The sequence below is a fragment of the Sander vitreus genome, chromosome 8, assembly GCF_031162955.1.
Source record: "Sander vitreus isolate 19-12246 chromosome 8, sanVit1, whole genome shotgun sequence".
Taxonomy (NCBI): Eukaryota; Metazoa; Chordata; class Actinopteri; order Perciformes; family Percidae; genus Sander; species Sander vitreus.
This window is the reverse complement of record NC_135862.1, coordinates 23084477-23100051: the sequence shown is the minus strand read 5'-3', so window position 1 is coordinate 23100051 and position 15575 is coordinate 23084477. Positions and strand designations below refer to the sequence as shown.

At 41.1% G+C, this 15575-nt stretch overlaps 1 protein-coding gene across 1 annotated transcript; it reads left to right on the top strand.

Moving 5' to 3' along the window:
• The first annotated feature begins 159 nt into the window (after positions 1-159).
• On the top strand, positions 160-11057 carry lrrc56 (leucine rich repeat containing 56). The gene is made up of 13 exons (XM_078256125.1): positions 160-405; positions 689-866; positions 1993-2080; positions 2726-2786; positions 4012-4108; positions 4581-4778; positions 7552-7729; positions 7823-8053; positions 8293-8360; positions 8973-9115; positions 9391-9584; positions 9675-10023; positions 10361-11057. Exons 2-13 carry the CDS (start codon positions 702-704, stop codon positions 10536-10538), a joined length of 1950 nt encoding a protein of 649 aa, XP_078112251.1. The 5' UTR covers positions 160-405; positions 689-701; the 3' UTR covers positions 10539-11057.
• Positions 11058-15575: the final 4518 nt, after the last annotated feature.

The following is a 15575-nucleotide window of genomic DNA, read 5'->3' as shown; positions in this document are numbered from 1 at the left end:
GTAGTAACAAATACAATTATTTAAATTATTATAATTTCAACCATATGAATTTGACATATCCAAAGCCAGAGTTTACAACGAGCATATGAAGGCAGCACCAGACCAGCTTAGGCGGGTGGTTGTAACGCTAGTTAATGGTAAAAACCGAGGCTTACAAATCTATCTTTGATAATAGTAGCAATATATGCTAATTATTAGTTAACGTTAAGCGTTAACCTCAAGAGTTCCACTGAATCGATAACTGTTACACGTGCACTACATATCCCAGGGAGCCGCGGGTCTTTCCGTGCCGTATCCAGGAAGTCGTATGTGGTTGTCAAGCAAACTTGTGCTTGTAACCAAAGTGCTCTCAGTCTGTAAAATGTATAACATTAGATCTTTTTAGCCTGCAGTTTCCTGCAACAGGTAACGTTAAATATATATTTTATGTTAAACTACTATATAATATTCTGTTGGAAGTACATGTGGCTGGAATGAGCTTAGAGTAGAACATTAATTAATTTGCCTCCCTCATTAGGTCAACATTTAGCTAACCATATCAGTTAAAGCTAACGTTAGTTTGTAAACTAAGCTGAATTTAAGGATAGTTAGATAAACTAAATATAGATAGATTACTACTTCGTATTTCCTCTTTGTTAGAAAGCCATTCAAGCATGTTGGTAAGACACTTCTTTATTGTTCATTTCAGGTAGCCGTGAGAGATGAGTTGCTGTCATGGGTCTGTGCCCCAGGATGTCCGGCCCGGCACAGCACGGGTCCTAGTTACTGAGCTGAGTGGATCAGGCCACATCAACCCAACTCCTGCCACGAAACCCTGCGAGGACTCTGAAACCGCTGTGGAGCTTTACCTCTCTCCAGAGAAGCTGGTAAGTTCACAGAAGTTGCCTAAGGATACTGTCAGTGTTCATCCCACTGATACACCCAGTTCTCCATTGTCTTTGTCTGATACACGCGGTTAGTCTATGCGCCTAATAGGCGGTAGCCTCTATTATCTGAGATATCTGTTATTTTCATTTTAGTGTACTTTACAGCAGTAGCCTAGGAGAGGCATTAATGTAGCTGAATTCCAATAAGTCTGTGGAGCCTGGGGTTGAGGGATAACATTGCACATGTCAACATGTAACATCTACTGTATACATGCTGCCTGTATTTTATGTGCGTATTGCCATGAAATAATTCTGTTGTTGCCCTCTCCTACGCCTGATGAACGACTCTATGAACACTAACTAAGATGTGCAGATTGTTGTGTCAAGGTGAGGTGGGCAGACAGAATGGCACCTTACCAGCACTTGCTGCACTTCTCCCAACACACAATATGAGACCAGTACACCTCACTAGGTCAGTCTCACAGGCGTTCATTCCAGTCCCCTCATACAAAAACAACTATGGCCAGAAATCCTTTTTTTTTTTTTTTTTTTATAGATACACCAAAATTTGGAATGACATTCCCCATCACATTAGAGCACTACCATCCATCACATATTTCAAAAAGGCACACAAACTATTTCTAGTTCATGTATTGTCCAAGTCTTGTTTGCACTGTCTATGTTGTTGTTTTTTGTTGTCTGTATCTGGCTAGCCCATACTAATGTCCTGTACCTATGTTTTTGTCCTCATGTGCTGTAACTGTATTGTTGTTTTAGCTGTCCGTATCTGTCTAGTCCATGCAGATGTCCTGTACAAATATTTCTGTCCTTATGTAACTGTAAGTTGTGTTTAATGTTTAATGTTTCTGCAGAACAGGAACCTGCTGGAAACCAGTTTTTAAACGGAGTCAGGCCTGTTTATATTGTAACTTAATGTTACTTTTAACTTTCCTGTATAATAAATGAAAGAAAGAAAGAGAATTATTTCCCATCACTGGCTTCACATAATGTGTTACATCAACATAATAGGTGTATGTTTGAGGTAAATATTGAATGATGAAACTATGTTGAGTAAAGATCACCAAATCCAGTTCAGCATATGCTAATTCATTTCTGTCCCTCACAGGAATCGCTGTGTGGAACTCGGGACCTCTCTCACGTGACCTCGCTGGAGATCTGCGTAGACACACAAGAAAATACACTGGCTAACTTTGGTAAGATATACAGTACGTCAAGGCATTTACAAATGGTAATCAACTATTTCAACCAATATTGCACGGGGTACAAAGTTTGTATGTTTACTCATTAGGGCTCACCGTTTGTTGTTTGTATTGGTTTTATTGTTTATGTCTAGTGTTCCTTATGGAAGTTGCGAACATATCCACACACGGTAACTCCTATTAAAGTTAAATTCAGATTTGAAAAACACTGAAAGTCTGACACAGATTTTTACACTGTGTACACTGATGATTCATAACAGATGTTTATAATGAGCACATAGAGAATGACGAACCAGAACTAGATAAGAGACAAATAAAGACATTGCTATGACGCACACAACGTATCCGTACTAGATTTCCTCTCAGGTGTGCCAACCTCAGTGCAGGATGACTAGCTGATAATGGTGTAGGAGCATCTTCATTATTATCACCTTTGTCCTGAAAAAACTGTAGATTGCACAACGAGCGCAGGCATGGCAGAGCAGTGTCTGGTCATGTGTGAGTCATGCCTAGCCTGCCACTGTAGGTGTCTTCCTTTTAACTAGGTGATTGAACCAGGAGTTTGAAACCCAAAACATAATCAGTCTTATGTCACATGAACATGAGACGAATGGCTTTGTTTATCTGATCATCTTGCAGGTGCCTACTTGCCCAAGCTGGTGCAGCTCAAAATGAACAACAGCACAATTATGTCAGTAAGGTAAGCATAAAGTTACATAACACAAATACCATCTTTTTGTTTTCTTTCTGCTTGGTATTCTTGAAAAACTAAAACCCAGCCTGTTCCTAAGAGAACACACAAAGTCACACTCATATTATGTTGACATCATTAATTACTAGAGATTCCTTAGGAAGCTGCTAATCCTGAAACCAAAAATGAAACACGGTTTTAAACTAAACTGAATTTGTGCAACTGATGTACGCTTCTTGACACTGTATGACCCATTTCATGTCTTACGTATAAAGGCAAAGCAAGCAGGTCCAGGTCCATAAAGAGGAACTTTGATTTGATGGACACATGGGGATTACTGTCATGCTTTAGCGAGAGAGGCCTATAAAAAGACAGGTCAGAAGTCACAAGGATTGTGTACTTGATGGTTTAAAAAAAAAAAGTGTAGTGTGGTTGCAGTGCATGTGTAGAGCTCGGCTCTGCTTCTGCCAAGGTTTTCCAACACGGACTTATAATACAAAATTTCTGCATGGAAGATGCATGTAAACCAGATGCCAACAGATCTGGTGTTCAGTAGTTTCAGAGCTAAATACACATGGGGAACAGGTTCACCCACCTGTCTCACAATAGGACACAAAGGGGTTTGTGGCATATCAGCTTTCAGATTTGTCTACTTGGACAGTCCTGGAAAAAAGACAGGAAATATGCACCGTTTCTCCTGGATTGTCCTACCAGTTTGATTGCAGCCACAGCTGTGTCATCAAAAACCTGATAAAAGAAAAGCAATAAACCTCCAGGATGACACACACACACACACACACACACACACACACACACACACACACACTTAAAACAGGACAGGTGGAGAATTGTTACCCGCGAGCCCACTGAGGGACAAGAGAGTACAAACAGAAAGATATGGCGCTGTCTGCTCCACCCTGAGAGTAGCAGAGCAGAGCCAGCTGGACGTGCATTGCCTCTGATAGCATTTCCTGCTCTGGGCTGTGGGAGCTGTAGTTGAGAGGCTGTTACAGGGTTGTAGATACACTGACTGAGACTCTTTTGGAAGGGTCAGAGCAGGGGTGTGCTGTGTAGAGACAACTGGGAGGCAGAGAATAGGCCTGCATATTGTGGAAGAGAAAAGAGTTTCTAGCTTCAGTAGCCAAGGGACTGGATAGCCTTTCCCATCACTCGCTGTGTTGTGTAACTCCCTTCACAGCCTCTAAATCAAGTTTGTGCTATTTTGTCTCCTTAGAGACCTGGGAACCACCCTCTCCCACCTGCAAGTGCTGTGGATGTCTCGCTGCTCCCTCCAAGACCTAGATGGCATTTCTACTTTCTCCTCCCTCAAGGTAGGTTTAGAGGTATATATATATGTATATATAATATCTCAGTGGAGAGATATTATATTATATATATATTATATATAATATCTCAGTGAAGAGACTCAGCAAACTGTTTTTGGGGTAAAAAAAACAAACACATTTTGAATGATGATATAATATATGTGTGTGTGTGTGTGTGTGTGTGTTTTTAGATAAACTTTTTATTGTTTTTATATTTTTGAACAGACAAATACAGTTGAACAAGAACAAAAACCCTCTCCCACCCCCCACCCTCTGCGGCCTCAAGGAAAACAAAACAAAAAAAGAAAAAAAAAAGAAAATCATACCTTGCCTAGTCACTCTCCTCTAATTCTTGTGATGCTGAGGTCATTAGATATAATATGTTTGAAAGTTGTAAATAATTAAACAAATGTAGACACATTTTCTCCCCCTCTACCAATCTCTACTACCCTGTATGTACACCCTCTCTCTGTTTCAGGAATTGTATGTGGCCTATAACAAAGTGTCCGACCTGAGTCAGGTTGGCATGCTAATGAACCTGCAGCTGTTAGATCTGGAAGGGAATGATGTGGACGACCTAGTCCAGATTCAGTATCTTGGGTTATGTGGCAAACTGCAGACACTCACCCTGGAGGGAAACCCTGTGTGTGTGCACCCAAACCCCACTGCCATCCAGGTAAGGGTTATGTTCTGCTTATGTTGTTTATACCACAAAACGAAATATCATTATTTTATATTTGTGCGAAAAGAGATGGCACTTGAATACGGTTAGAGGTAGATCAGGTTTAACTCCAAATGCTGGATTTTTCTTCACCATACCTATTTTCCTGTCCTTGTCAGACTCCTTGTTGGTCCTCTGTGATTCAGCACACACAGATATTCGACAAATAAGCATTGTTTCAAAGGGAGTGTAGTAGAATTTGAGACATCAGAGAGAGACAAAATTAGCTACAAAAGTCATGTATCCTCCTGTACTGTAATTAAGACCAACAGTAACTTCTGATCAGCAATTGTGTCACCATCCAGACATTGATGATAATGCAAGAAAAACCTTTCATGGAGGTGTGTGTGTGTGTGTGTGTGTGTGTGTGTGTGTGTGTGTGTGTGTGTGTGTGTGTGTGTGTGTGTGTGTGTGTGTGTGTGTGTGTGTGTGTGTGTGTGTGTGTGTGTTTACATGTTTTCTGTGCATGTGTCCAATAGACATTTAGCTAATGTTCTTATCCAGATTAACATATAACAGCAGAATGCACGTAAAATCCTTGATCATTGCCACCTGAAGTAGCCAAGACCAAATGGCGCAAGGCTCAGATTCACAACAATCTGGCAAAAGATTAAAAAAAAAAGCTGAAGCTGAATAAAAGCTTGAGCAAGGAGCTGTGCAGAGTTCCTCAAAAGAAAACAGTTTTATTCAGTTGATGTTGTAAAAGCCAACCTGCAAATGCAACTTGTGGTTCTGACGTAAGTATTTTTCGGTTAGTTGTCTTTCCTGTGCTAGCAGGCTGTCAGTCCTCATGGCTTTGTCAGATAATTCCCGAAATGTAATCAGCATGTGCTGAGACATGAAAGTTTCCGTGTGATCTCATCGCTAAGTATCTGGGTCTCCATCTGGGTCTACACTGGGAGAGCAGGAGGCATCAAAGTAATTAAACTAAGTCATCATGAGTCATCATAACACAAATGATGACAAAATGTTTTATTACTACATTACAGGGCTGCTTTATTATTATATGAAAACTGACCAATACATTTTTATTTGGGTGTAAATGACTAGTGCATAAAGCTGCTTACCATGGACCCTTTTAGTGAAATTGAGTATACCTGGATATACAAGGTAGAAGCTCCATTTCCACCTTCTGCTGATTCGAGACACATTGTGCTGTGAGTTTTTTGGGCCACTGTGAATGTGTTTATTTACACCCACCAGCATAATTAGGAAACTAGGGCAATGAGGGGAGATGCTGAGCTGAATATGCATTAGGCTTGTGCTTTGTAGCGACTGCGGGGTTCCTGGGTTTGCTCTCTTGCCAAATTATCACTCCTCTTGCTCTCTCTCTCTTTCCATCAAACGCACACATCCGCTTACTTCCTCTCACCCACCCCTCATTCTCCTCCTCTTTTCTCTTTCGTTTCCTCCCTGCCAGCCCTTCACTCTCTTTTTTTATTCACTGCATCTGTGTGGTTTGGTGAAGGGCAGAGGTGCCGAGCTCTAATGTGACCGCTCAGTAGCTCAGTGATTTACTGGAGTCTCTCTCTCTCTCTCTCTCTCTCTCTCTCTCTCTCTCGCTCTCTCTCTCTCTCTCTCTCTCTCTCTCTCTCTCTCGCTCTCTCTCTCTCTCTCTCTCTCTCTCGCTCTCTCTCTCTATCTCTCTCTCTCTCTCTCTCTCTCTCTCTCTCTCTTTCTCTCTCTCTCAAAGAAGTTCCACAGATTCACTAAAGTGTCATAATGTTCAAAACGAGTGCAAAAAAGAAATAATGAAGGCTAGCTAATATGCATTATGTGAATGTGATGCTAGTAACTGTTGACACATTTAGAAATGTCCTATGTCTGGACTGCTAGTGTGTCACTGATTTGGTTGACTGTATGAATCAATACTTTCTTTTTTTAAATGTGCGTCAAAATGATTACCTTACCTGACATCTCTTTACAACATATCCTGTTTCTATTATTATCTGTAGGGCATCATGTAGCCCATAAGATATAGTTATGCATTACTTAGTATAGCTAACGTACAGTATAGTGTACCTTCTAATGGAATATAATTTAGATTAAAAGTGTAACAGTTCCATTTACCTCTGGAGCCAACTGGAGTACCAAACATCATTAAATGGATCAGTCTATGTCTAGCACAGATCTGAGTAGTCTGTTCATTAAATTAGTCTTTTGTATAATTGTCACTGGCACATAAACTGAAACCACTGCATGGACATTTCATCTGCATAAAATAATGGATCAGCTCATTTAGTGTGTTGGTGAAAGTCATTCAAACGAAATAAACAGTAGGTACAGCATCTCACCTCCATAACAGAAGGAGAAATGACAGAATACAGTATGAGTTGATATCAATACCGGTTTCAAAACCAATGTAATTTACTGTGCCGACTGATGTTTTATATTAGGTTTGACAATTCATAGGTTATGCGTGAGACATGTTCAATTTAGCATTTTTACACATTCATCAGTCTGTACACATTTTTCTTCAGAAAGTGCTCATCATTCAAAATATCAGTCATGATATCTGAAACCGACTATTTCACTTGCTTGTGTTGAGTATGGGTACTAAGGTGTAACATAGTGTACACTACCACGTGTACATTTAAGTCACCGTTTCTAACTAATATCACGCCCCATCCATCTTGTAATACTCCCGTTTTGTCCCCCTTCAAACACCTGTCTGTCCTCTACACTCACTCTGCCTCTCTCTTTCCTATGCTTCCTCCCTTCTACCCAGACAGCAGACTATAGTTATCGGGCTGCAGTGAGGGAGTTGGTTCCCCAGCTGCGTTACCTAGACGATTTAAGGGTGGAGGAAGACGGGCTGAGCTGTATCAGCACCATGGGAGAGGACTGGGCCATTCTTCGAAACTCCATCATAGACGGCAACTCCTCTCAGGCAACTACTAAAGACGGTGTGTGTATGTATATGTTGTTTTGAGTGATTCGATGCAGACCAGTTAATTACAGCTGTGTATTTAATGGGCCATTCACTTCTGTCTTTGTAGAGGAAACGGCAGACAGCGCATGTCCTCACAGCAGACCCGGCTCAGCAAGGTGCCCTGCTTCCAGCCGCTCTTGCGTCTGGCCCCTCTCATCAGCAGGCTCCAGACCCCACACTGGCTCCAGACCCATGTCAGCGACCGGGCCTGGAGTTCTTTCCCCTCCTGGATCCAGACCTGGATCTGCAGACTCAGATCTAGCAACAGTGGAAGCAGAAACCAGCATCCTGACGCATGGTTAGGCACACTGCTTGGCTGTTTTTCACACTGATGTTTCCACTGTGAGATCTTCTACATCCAGCCACATTGTCTCAGCATATTCATCTCTACATTGGATTTGTTTTAGTGCCAGTTCCTTCCCCACTGTACAGATACACTTTGCAATCTCTACTCAACAGTGCCACCAAGAGGGTTACTTTGTGTCAGAAAACAGATTGATTCACTGAAATGTTTCTCTTATTCGTTGCTTTTTGAAGGAGCTGGCAAGATCCTGTTCTGTGGAAACCCAGTCCAGGCTATTCGAGCAAGAAGAGAAAAGTTGAGGGTAGGTGGTGTGTGTTGGAAAGAGAAACAACAAAATTCCTTTAATTCAGCGGGAAAACATCTTGTTCCTGGATCTCAAATTAATCCACGCCAATCTATCATGCTATGATGCATGCTGTTTCCCATACAGTAGAGCATTTAGTTCCGACTGAGAGGAACAACAAGCTTTATGGGCTTTGGCAGGCCATTATGGCTGTCTGACACCACCAGCTCATCTCTTTAATGTCATGTCAGTCTAAACAGAAGGAGCTAATTATTAGCAGGAGGACAAAAACCTGAGAGGACAGGCGCGGTGGTGGGAGGACACAGGGGATGGAGATGTGTGAAGGGTGCAACACTGTCCGAGATACTTGACAGATGGGGCTCTCACTGCCAACGCCATGTTATCTGTCATACTGGCATATACACACACCGCTGCTGTCACTCTGCCTTCCTCTTACCTTCCCCTCCTGTTCTGTCTGCCCCTCTTGTGTTTGCTCTCCCTCTCTCTCTGACCACTGCTTCAGTGTCCATCCATAATTAATGTACTCAGCTCCTTGGCCTCTATTCTGTTATGTTTCATAGCTTCCTCTCCTACCGTTCATGTTCATTCTCCCTCTCTTTGGTCTCATAGACTGCACCCACCAGGTCTACTTTCACCCCCCGGGACCTGCCCATCCATGTACCGGAACACACGTACGACTTTGAGGAGCATGATGTCAGAGAACGCGTTGATGTGTTTGCAGAGCTTAGAGCTTGGAGGGAGCGGCACAGCAGGTACTAACTACTTACACACCTCTCTCCTTTTTTATTAAGCTGGAAACACACTAAATACCTTGTGATGACATTACATTGTTCGCAATTGGAATATGATCCGTTTCCAACCCATGAGCACTCAGATAGTCGGGGTTAAAAGGGTACTGAATATCTGTCAGGGATTTTATTAGGATTTTAGAAGTCTTCTTCTAAGTTGTTTCTCGCTTCAACCGTCACCCTGGTTTCCTCTGACCTTAGGGGGGTAAAACTAAATATATTTCTACATTGTTTTTCAGCCGTCTCCAGGCCATAGAGACAGAAAGATTACCACAGGTCCTGGCTATCCAGCATAGTGATGAAGGGGAAGATGACGATGAAGAAGAAGTCTTTGGTGGTGTAAGGAATGACAGCAGTGATGAAGAACACAGAGCGGAGAAGCATGGTGAAAGCCTTGACTCCCCAGATTCCTCTTTCCAGTCTCTTTCCCCAGGTGAATACTCACTAAATGAACATACTTGCTGTTGCTTATAAAGAGACTTATATATGTATAATGGCAGCTTTTGTAATGATTGCGTTTCAGACCTGCATCACGGAGAAGCCTTATCCCCTGAGGTGTCTCGACTCTCCCTGTCCCCAGACACCAGACTGTGCCCTTCTCCCCCTCTCAGTGCCACAATAACAGCTAATCGCAAGCCACCAGGGATCCGCGCACGTAGGCTTCGACTCAGCCAGACCAACTCCGAACATTCACCTGATCTCAGCAGAGTAGGACACTCCCCTGGGACAGGTACAACCGCAGGAGACACGGACCTGACACTCCAGAGGGTCCAGCAGTGGACCAGGACTGATGTGCCTCTGTTACCCCTGCCTGCACACATACCCCGCCCCCCTCCAACAAGTGCCCTGGGTAAAGAGCTCATGGTTTCAAGGTATGGCATTATTAACGTTTACTTTTATATACCAATGTGTATGCATTTACGGTATACAGTATAACAAATACATTTTACTGTTTTGCTTATGTAGTTTAAATTGTTGCATGCATTTGTAGAAAGCATACTGAATTGGACTTTGAATTAAACTGGGGATGTTAGTACAATTCATCAGTGATTGTTTGAAAAACATGACCATGTCTTTTTTTCCAAATGCATGCATGATGTGATCTTCAATTGATCGTGACTAATTGTTAATTAACACCGTGTAACCGTTTGAGTTCAACTTAACTAGTTCATATGGGGTGGTACTAAAGAAAGGTTCTCTGTCTTTCAGTACAGAGATGGACTTATCCAGTATACAGTCTGGCAGCAAGCATCTTCCAACTCCTCAGATGTCCAAAGTCCTGGACAGACCAGCAATTACTCGTCCTCACACAGCCAGAGCAGCTCTACAGAAACATCACCAGCACCGAATACACCAACCCTGCAGAGGGAGCTCACAGCCAGACTGACCACAGAATGGGCAGATGTTTGGATGCCTGGCCAGTGATCAGTATGATTAGTGTGACTGTTCTATAACCTTAAGAACAAAGCGGTAGCATGGAAGCCATTACGGGGCATTCCCTTGCTCACTCACTCCATGCTTTGAGGTGTGTTGGAATTATCTGTATTTTTGCCATATGATGTTCGCTCTCTCCTTTTAAAAAAAGAAGAGGAAAAGAACAAAAAGAAAAAGACCCGGAATATATTGAAAGCATTCCCAGATGAGTTGGGACTCACACCAACAACAACATTCAGTGAACTCATGAGTAATTGAGTAATTAAAACGAGTGTATGAGTGTTAACAACCGTGTATCTGGAGGACTGAGATTATCCTTCTAATGCTACTGAATTGCTGGTTTTCTGATGGCTGTGTTGGATGAATAATAAAAGGGGATGTGACTAAAACCTCACTTTTGCATTTCTAAGGTTGAAACTTTGAATTGTTCTAACTCAAATGCTACCTTGTGTTTTACCCAATTAAAACAAAAACTTCAATCGATTTGAGATTCTCTTTTTTTTTCTTAAAACTGAGCTGTATGGTTGATAACATGTGAAGGATAATGTCAGCTAAGGTTTTCTAAGGTGTAATGGTCACATTTGGCCACTTGAGGGCACTGTATCAAAAACTAATTCCGTTGTTTTAACCCATAGATAATTATGTTTTTACCACCTCAGTCGAGCAACCCTTTAAATCCCCCCCACCTTGAAACACAAGATTCATTCATTTTGTTCCCTGTTTGTCCACATCCATGGCAACATCTGCATCACACAGTGTAATTTACAATATACTAGCTTTAAGCATGCATGGTTTGGCCGTGCACACTGCCAATACAGGAGAGAATTCATGATGTATTGACTGATACACAACATGAGTAATGGAGTGGAACAAATCAAGTCCATTTAGAGTTTATGCTGTATCTTCTAACTGTGACATATCCTGTTGTTTTCCTAGAGCTATGGAAAATTACCCATCCATTGCACCATGAAGGACACTCAGACTGATTGTGTCCTGAGACACAGTTGTGATTTGGGTGGATGAGGACCAGAAAGGCAGCCACATCTAATACCTCATTAGTTCTTAAGGACGTATATTTTTAAAGGTAGCGGTTTGTTTTGAAGGTGTCACACCAATCATACCTGATGTGAGCGCACACGCACGCACGCACACACACACACACACACACACACACACACACACACACACACACACACACACACACACACACACACATTAAAGCACTTCCCATATTTCTGGCATATGTGCTTCAGTTCTGTCCGCAGAAACAGGATGTAAATAAATGAGTCAAAGTAACGAGGCACAGGCAGTCATTAGACCTTGAGAGCACTGCTAATACTCCTCACTGCAGTGATGGATATGGAGATGTACATTTGTCAGACATAGGAATGTACAATGTGTGTATGTCCACTCAACTGTGAGACAGCTCTTATGTAATGTGTTAGCGCATTTCTTGTCTTCTAGCAACTGTTTCCATCACATAGCCTAACTGTATCACCTCCGATAATCCTCTCACAGGGCAGCTTCGTTTGTTGCATTGCTTGGCTCCCTCTCTCCCTGTCAGGTGTTTTCAGCCCTGCTCCCCTCTCACTGGTGCTATTGCGTCTCAAGGCACAGATGAGGGAGAGTGGAATGAAAGGAGAGGCATTTTATGGTGGGAAAGTGGGATAGTGTCCACCTACTTTTCTCTGAACAGTTTTGTAATTTTCTGAAAGGGATCATTCTCACAGCTGGTCGGGACTGAGGACCTAATCTGGCCTGTGAGAAGCTTTCCTCCACTCCCCAGTTATTATCAGTTGATGTTACAAACCAAAAGCACCTTGTTTTCCCCCATTACTTTGGAATGGTAGACACTGTGAGAAAAGCTGAATATCAGATTGTAAAGAAAAACAAGTTCCTCTAATATGTTTGATATATAGTTAACAACAGTTTCAGTTTAGTAATACTTTTTTTTTTTTTTTAGCAATGATTTATTTTCTTTAAAGCATTTTGAGTTACCACAATTGTCAAAGGGGAAATGGTTTCTTCCAAAAAGCCGTTGTCTCTCTTTTATCTAATAAAACAACGCTGTGGTTAGAAAAGCCAGGGTCCATGGAGGTGGCCTTTTTAACCAAACAATCTAATTAAAAAGATAATTATAACACTGCAGTGCCACCACTTCACACATTTGCTTTGTGAAACCTTTTCCCCAGAGATGATCATAAAAAAACAGGAGGCTAATATTATCAAGGTAAACAATAATGGATAATAGAGACACACAACAGCAAAATAAGTCCCTCCCTGTCACAAATACGCACAAGCTGCATATATTTCTGTCAGACTGAAGTGGAGAAACTGTGTCAACACATGCTGTGAATACCACTAAAACAAATACCAGATGGGTTTGTTGTGATTCATTTATATGTATAATCATATCAAGTAGGACTCAAAGCTATCAGAGGAGTTTCAGATAATAATCTATCTGCATGCAATGCTGCTGTTCCTTCGTGTTGTAACGGCAGCTAACAAGATGGGTGTGAATAAATTACAAGGAAACAAAAACACACCAACATAACTTTTTGACTGAAAGCGAATGCAGATTTAATTAAATCATCATAAGAAGCTTGCTTCTTGTTTTGACTTGATACAGGTCCCTTTTCCTCGCAGGCGTTATAACTGGAAATACCTACAGCATGAGTTCAGACAGGCCCCGGAGAAGCTGTTAATGCAAATAAGACTACAGCTGGAAGGAACATTCCATTCAATGCAAGATAAGATATAAAGGCTCCATAACTTATTTTCTGTTGACACCTTTACAACCACATGCAGACATGCAGTCCATAATGGTATACAAAAGGCATTAAGTTACTCACAATTACTGCTTTAGATTTAGAGCTTTCTGAATTGAATCTCATCTTTGTGACAAAGGAAGGTGATACATCTGTATGCTGATACCATACATGTAATGTACTGTATACAGATCAATTCATTGTCTTTGTATTAATATATACCTGCCTGAGTTCCACCATTAATGTTGGTTTTATTTTAACATGAGCGAGCCCCTCAGCAGCTCCAAATACATAACAGAGAATTATTTTTTTAACTAAAAACCAATTAAATGAATGAACTTTTTTGCTTTTGTGATTTTTTTGTATAAAATCAATCTGAGATAATAGAGATTTTTTTTTCAAAAAGCAAGTCACACTGTATGGAGAAGTTGTAGCAGCAGTTCGTCCTCTGACTCCTTGTTTTGTAATGCTGAATTGATATACTGCAGCTAATACTGCATATCCCGCTCAATCTGTTTCAAGGTCATTGTTCAGTACCTATGAGCAGAAGAAATGCTGTGGGACTAGGATAGAAACCGTTTTTCTGGCCTACTAATATTGTATACATGATTTTGATATTACAGTATCTTGTCATGCTTTTAAGAAGAAAAAAAAAAGGTGAGGGCTTAAAAATGTGTTTAATAATCCATTCCGGCAGAACAAAGCCACACAAACAGCTGTTGTACTTTTCTGCTTTGTGATTCCTTTTTGTTGTTTTTGCCTTCGAAAAAGTCTTGTTTTAGAGCAGTGATCCTAATTTGTGGGACGAATACAACATTTATTCTAGTTTTACGTGTGTTGGCAAACCCACATGTGACCCCATAAACATGATTCAGTGGTTTTAGGGAATGTTTGGCACAGAAAGATACCAGTGAAACATTTGAGGCAGCATTCATTTTTTTCTAAATTCATCTGGATATAGGGATATGTGATTTACTCTTTATATGCTATAGATTATTTTGGGAATTATTTAGCTTTTCAGTACTTTATTATAGACATGTTTGGGCCAACACATTTTTAAAAAAGTAAACTGAAGCATTCCAGTACAAATCTAATTGGCCAACCTTGTTGAGGATGGTGATAGCATGGCTTCCCTTCCTTTTGTAGCATAGTGGCATATACTTTATTAATGACAGTTTTATGTGATGAAAAGATGATTACAGAAACAATTACAACCTTCCGCTTCTAATACTTCCTCCTAATCATAGTTAAAACACATGTGATGACATTTTGTTGCCTATATTTTAAAGAGAACGCTCCCTGCATCTGTTTCGTCAGACTCTATCACCTCATGGCCTCTATGAATGATGTCACATGCCCCCATACATCAGATGTAGTCTAGGGCAGTGGTTCCCAACCTGGGGTCCGGGGACCCCTCAGGGGGGCGGCAAAGATCACAGGGGGTGCGCAAGTCTTTATCTGGTTTGAGGTTGAGGTAAAAAAAAAAAATTTGCACATGTTAAACAAATTATGATAATACACTAGAATATATAATGTATACAAAAGTCTGTATAAAAACTATGTATTTTTGTTGTCGCTTAAAATTGTAGGCAGGCTACTTAGTAGGCCAAACCTCCGGGACCTCTTAACCTGGGACCCTTGCTGTCATCAGGTCAGCTGCTAGCTGCTATCATCCTCGTTTTTCCTGCCGCCACAGCATCACTATTTTATGAATGAAACATGGCGGAGAAACGTAAAAGTGCTGATAACTCCTCTGTATCAAAAAAGAAGACATAAGTAGGAAAAAAGGTTGGGAACCACTGGTCTAGGGACTGCAAGGAGGGGTGATTTCAAAGTGTAATCTCTTGGAATTAGTTACATATCCAACAATAATATAATACGATAATCCAACAATGTAGCCTAGTGTAATCTATCTGCTGCCATCAGTTACAGTTCTGTGCTGTGTGTGTGGGACTTTCTCAAGCCGTGTTGACATTGGTAAACCATTTTTGATCAAGGTCTCTTTTATTTTCAAATATAACAAACAAAAGATATGCAATTCACACATGAAATAGTCAAGTCTAGTTCCTGTCCATACAAACAACCCAAACAACTCCCCAGTGTGGTAAACCATTTTTGGTGACAAGTAATCAAGTCACCGCCCCTCTAAAATGTTAGTGTATGTTAGGCATGGCTGTTACTCAGAAACCTAGCCTAGTAGCCTAATCATATGAAGGCTATGG

Coding starts and splice junctions, on each gene's coding strand:
- lrrc56 (XM_078256125.1), top strand. CDS start 702: ATGAGTTGCTGTCATGGGTCTGTGCCCCAGGATGTCCGGCCCGGCACA. Junction 2,787..4,011: donor AGCACAATTATGTCAGTAAG/GTAAGCATAAAG, acceptor TTGTCTCCTTAG/AGACCTGGGAACCACCCTCT. Junction 4,109..4,580: donor CTACTTTCTCCTCCCTCAAG/GTAGGTTTAGAG, acceptor TCTCTGTTTCAG/GAATTGTATGTGGCCTATAA.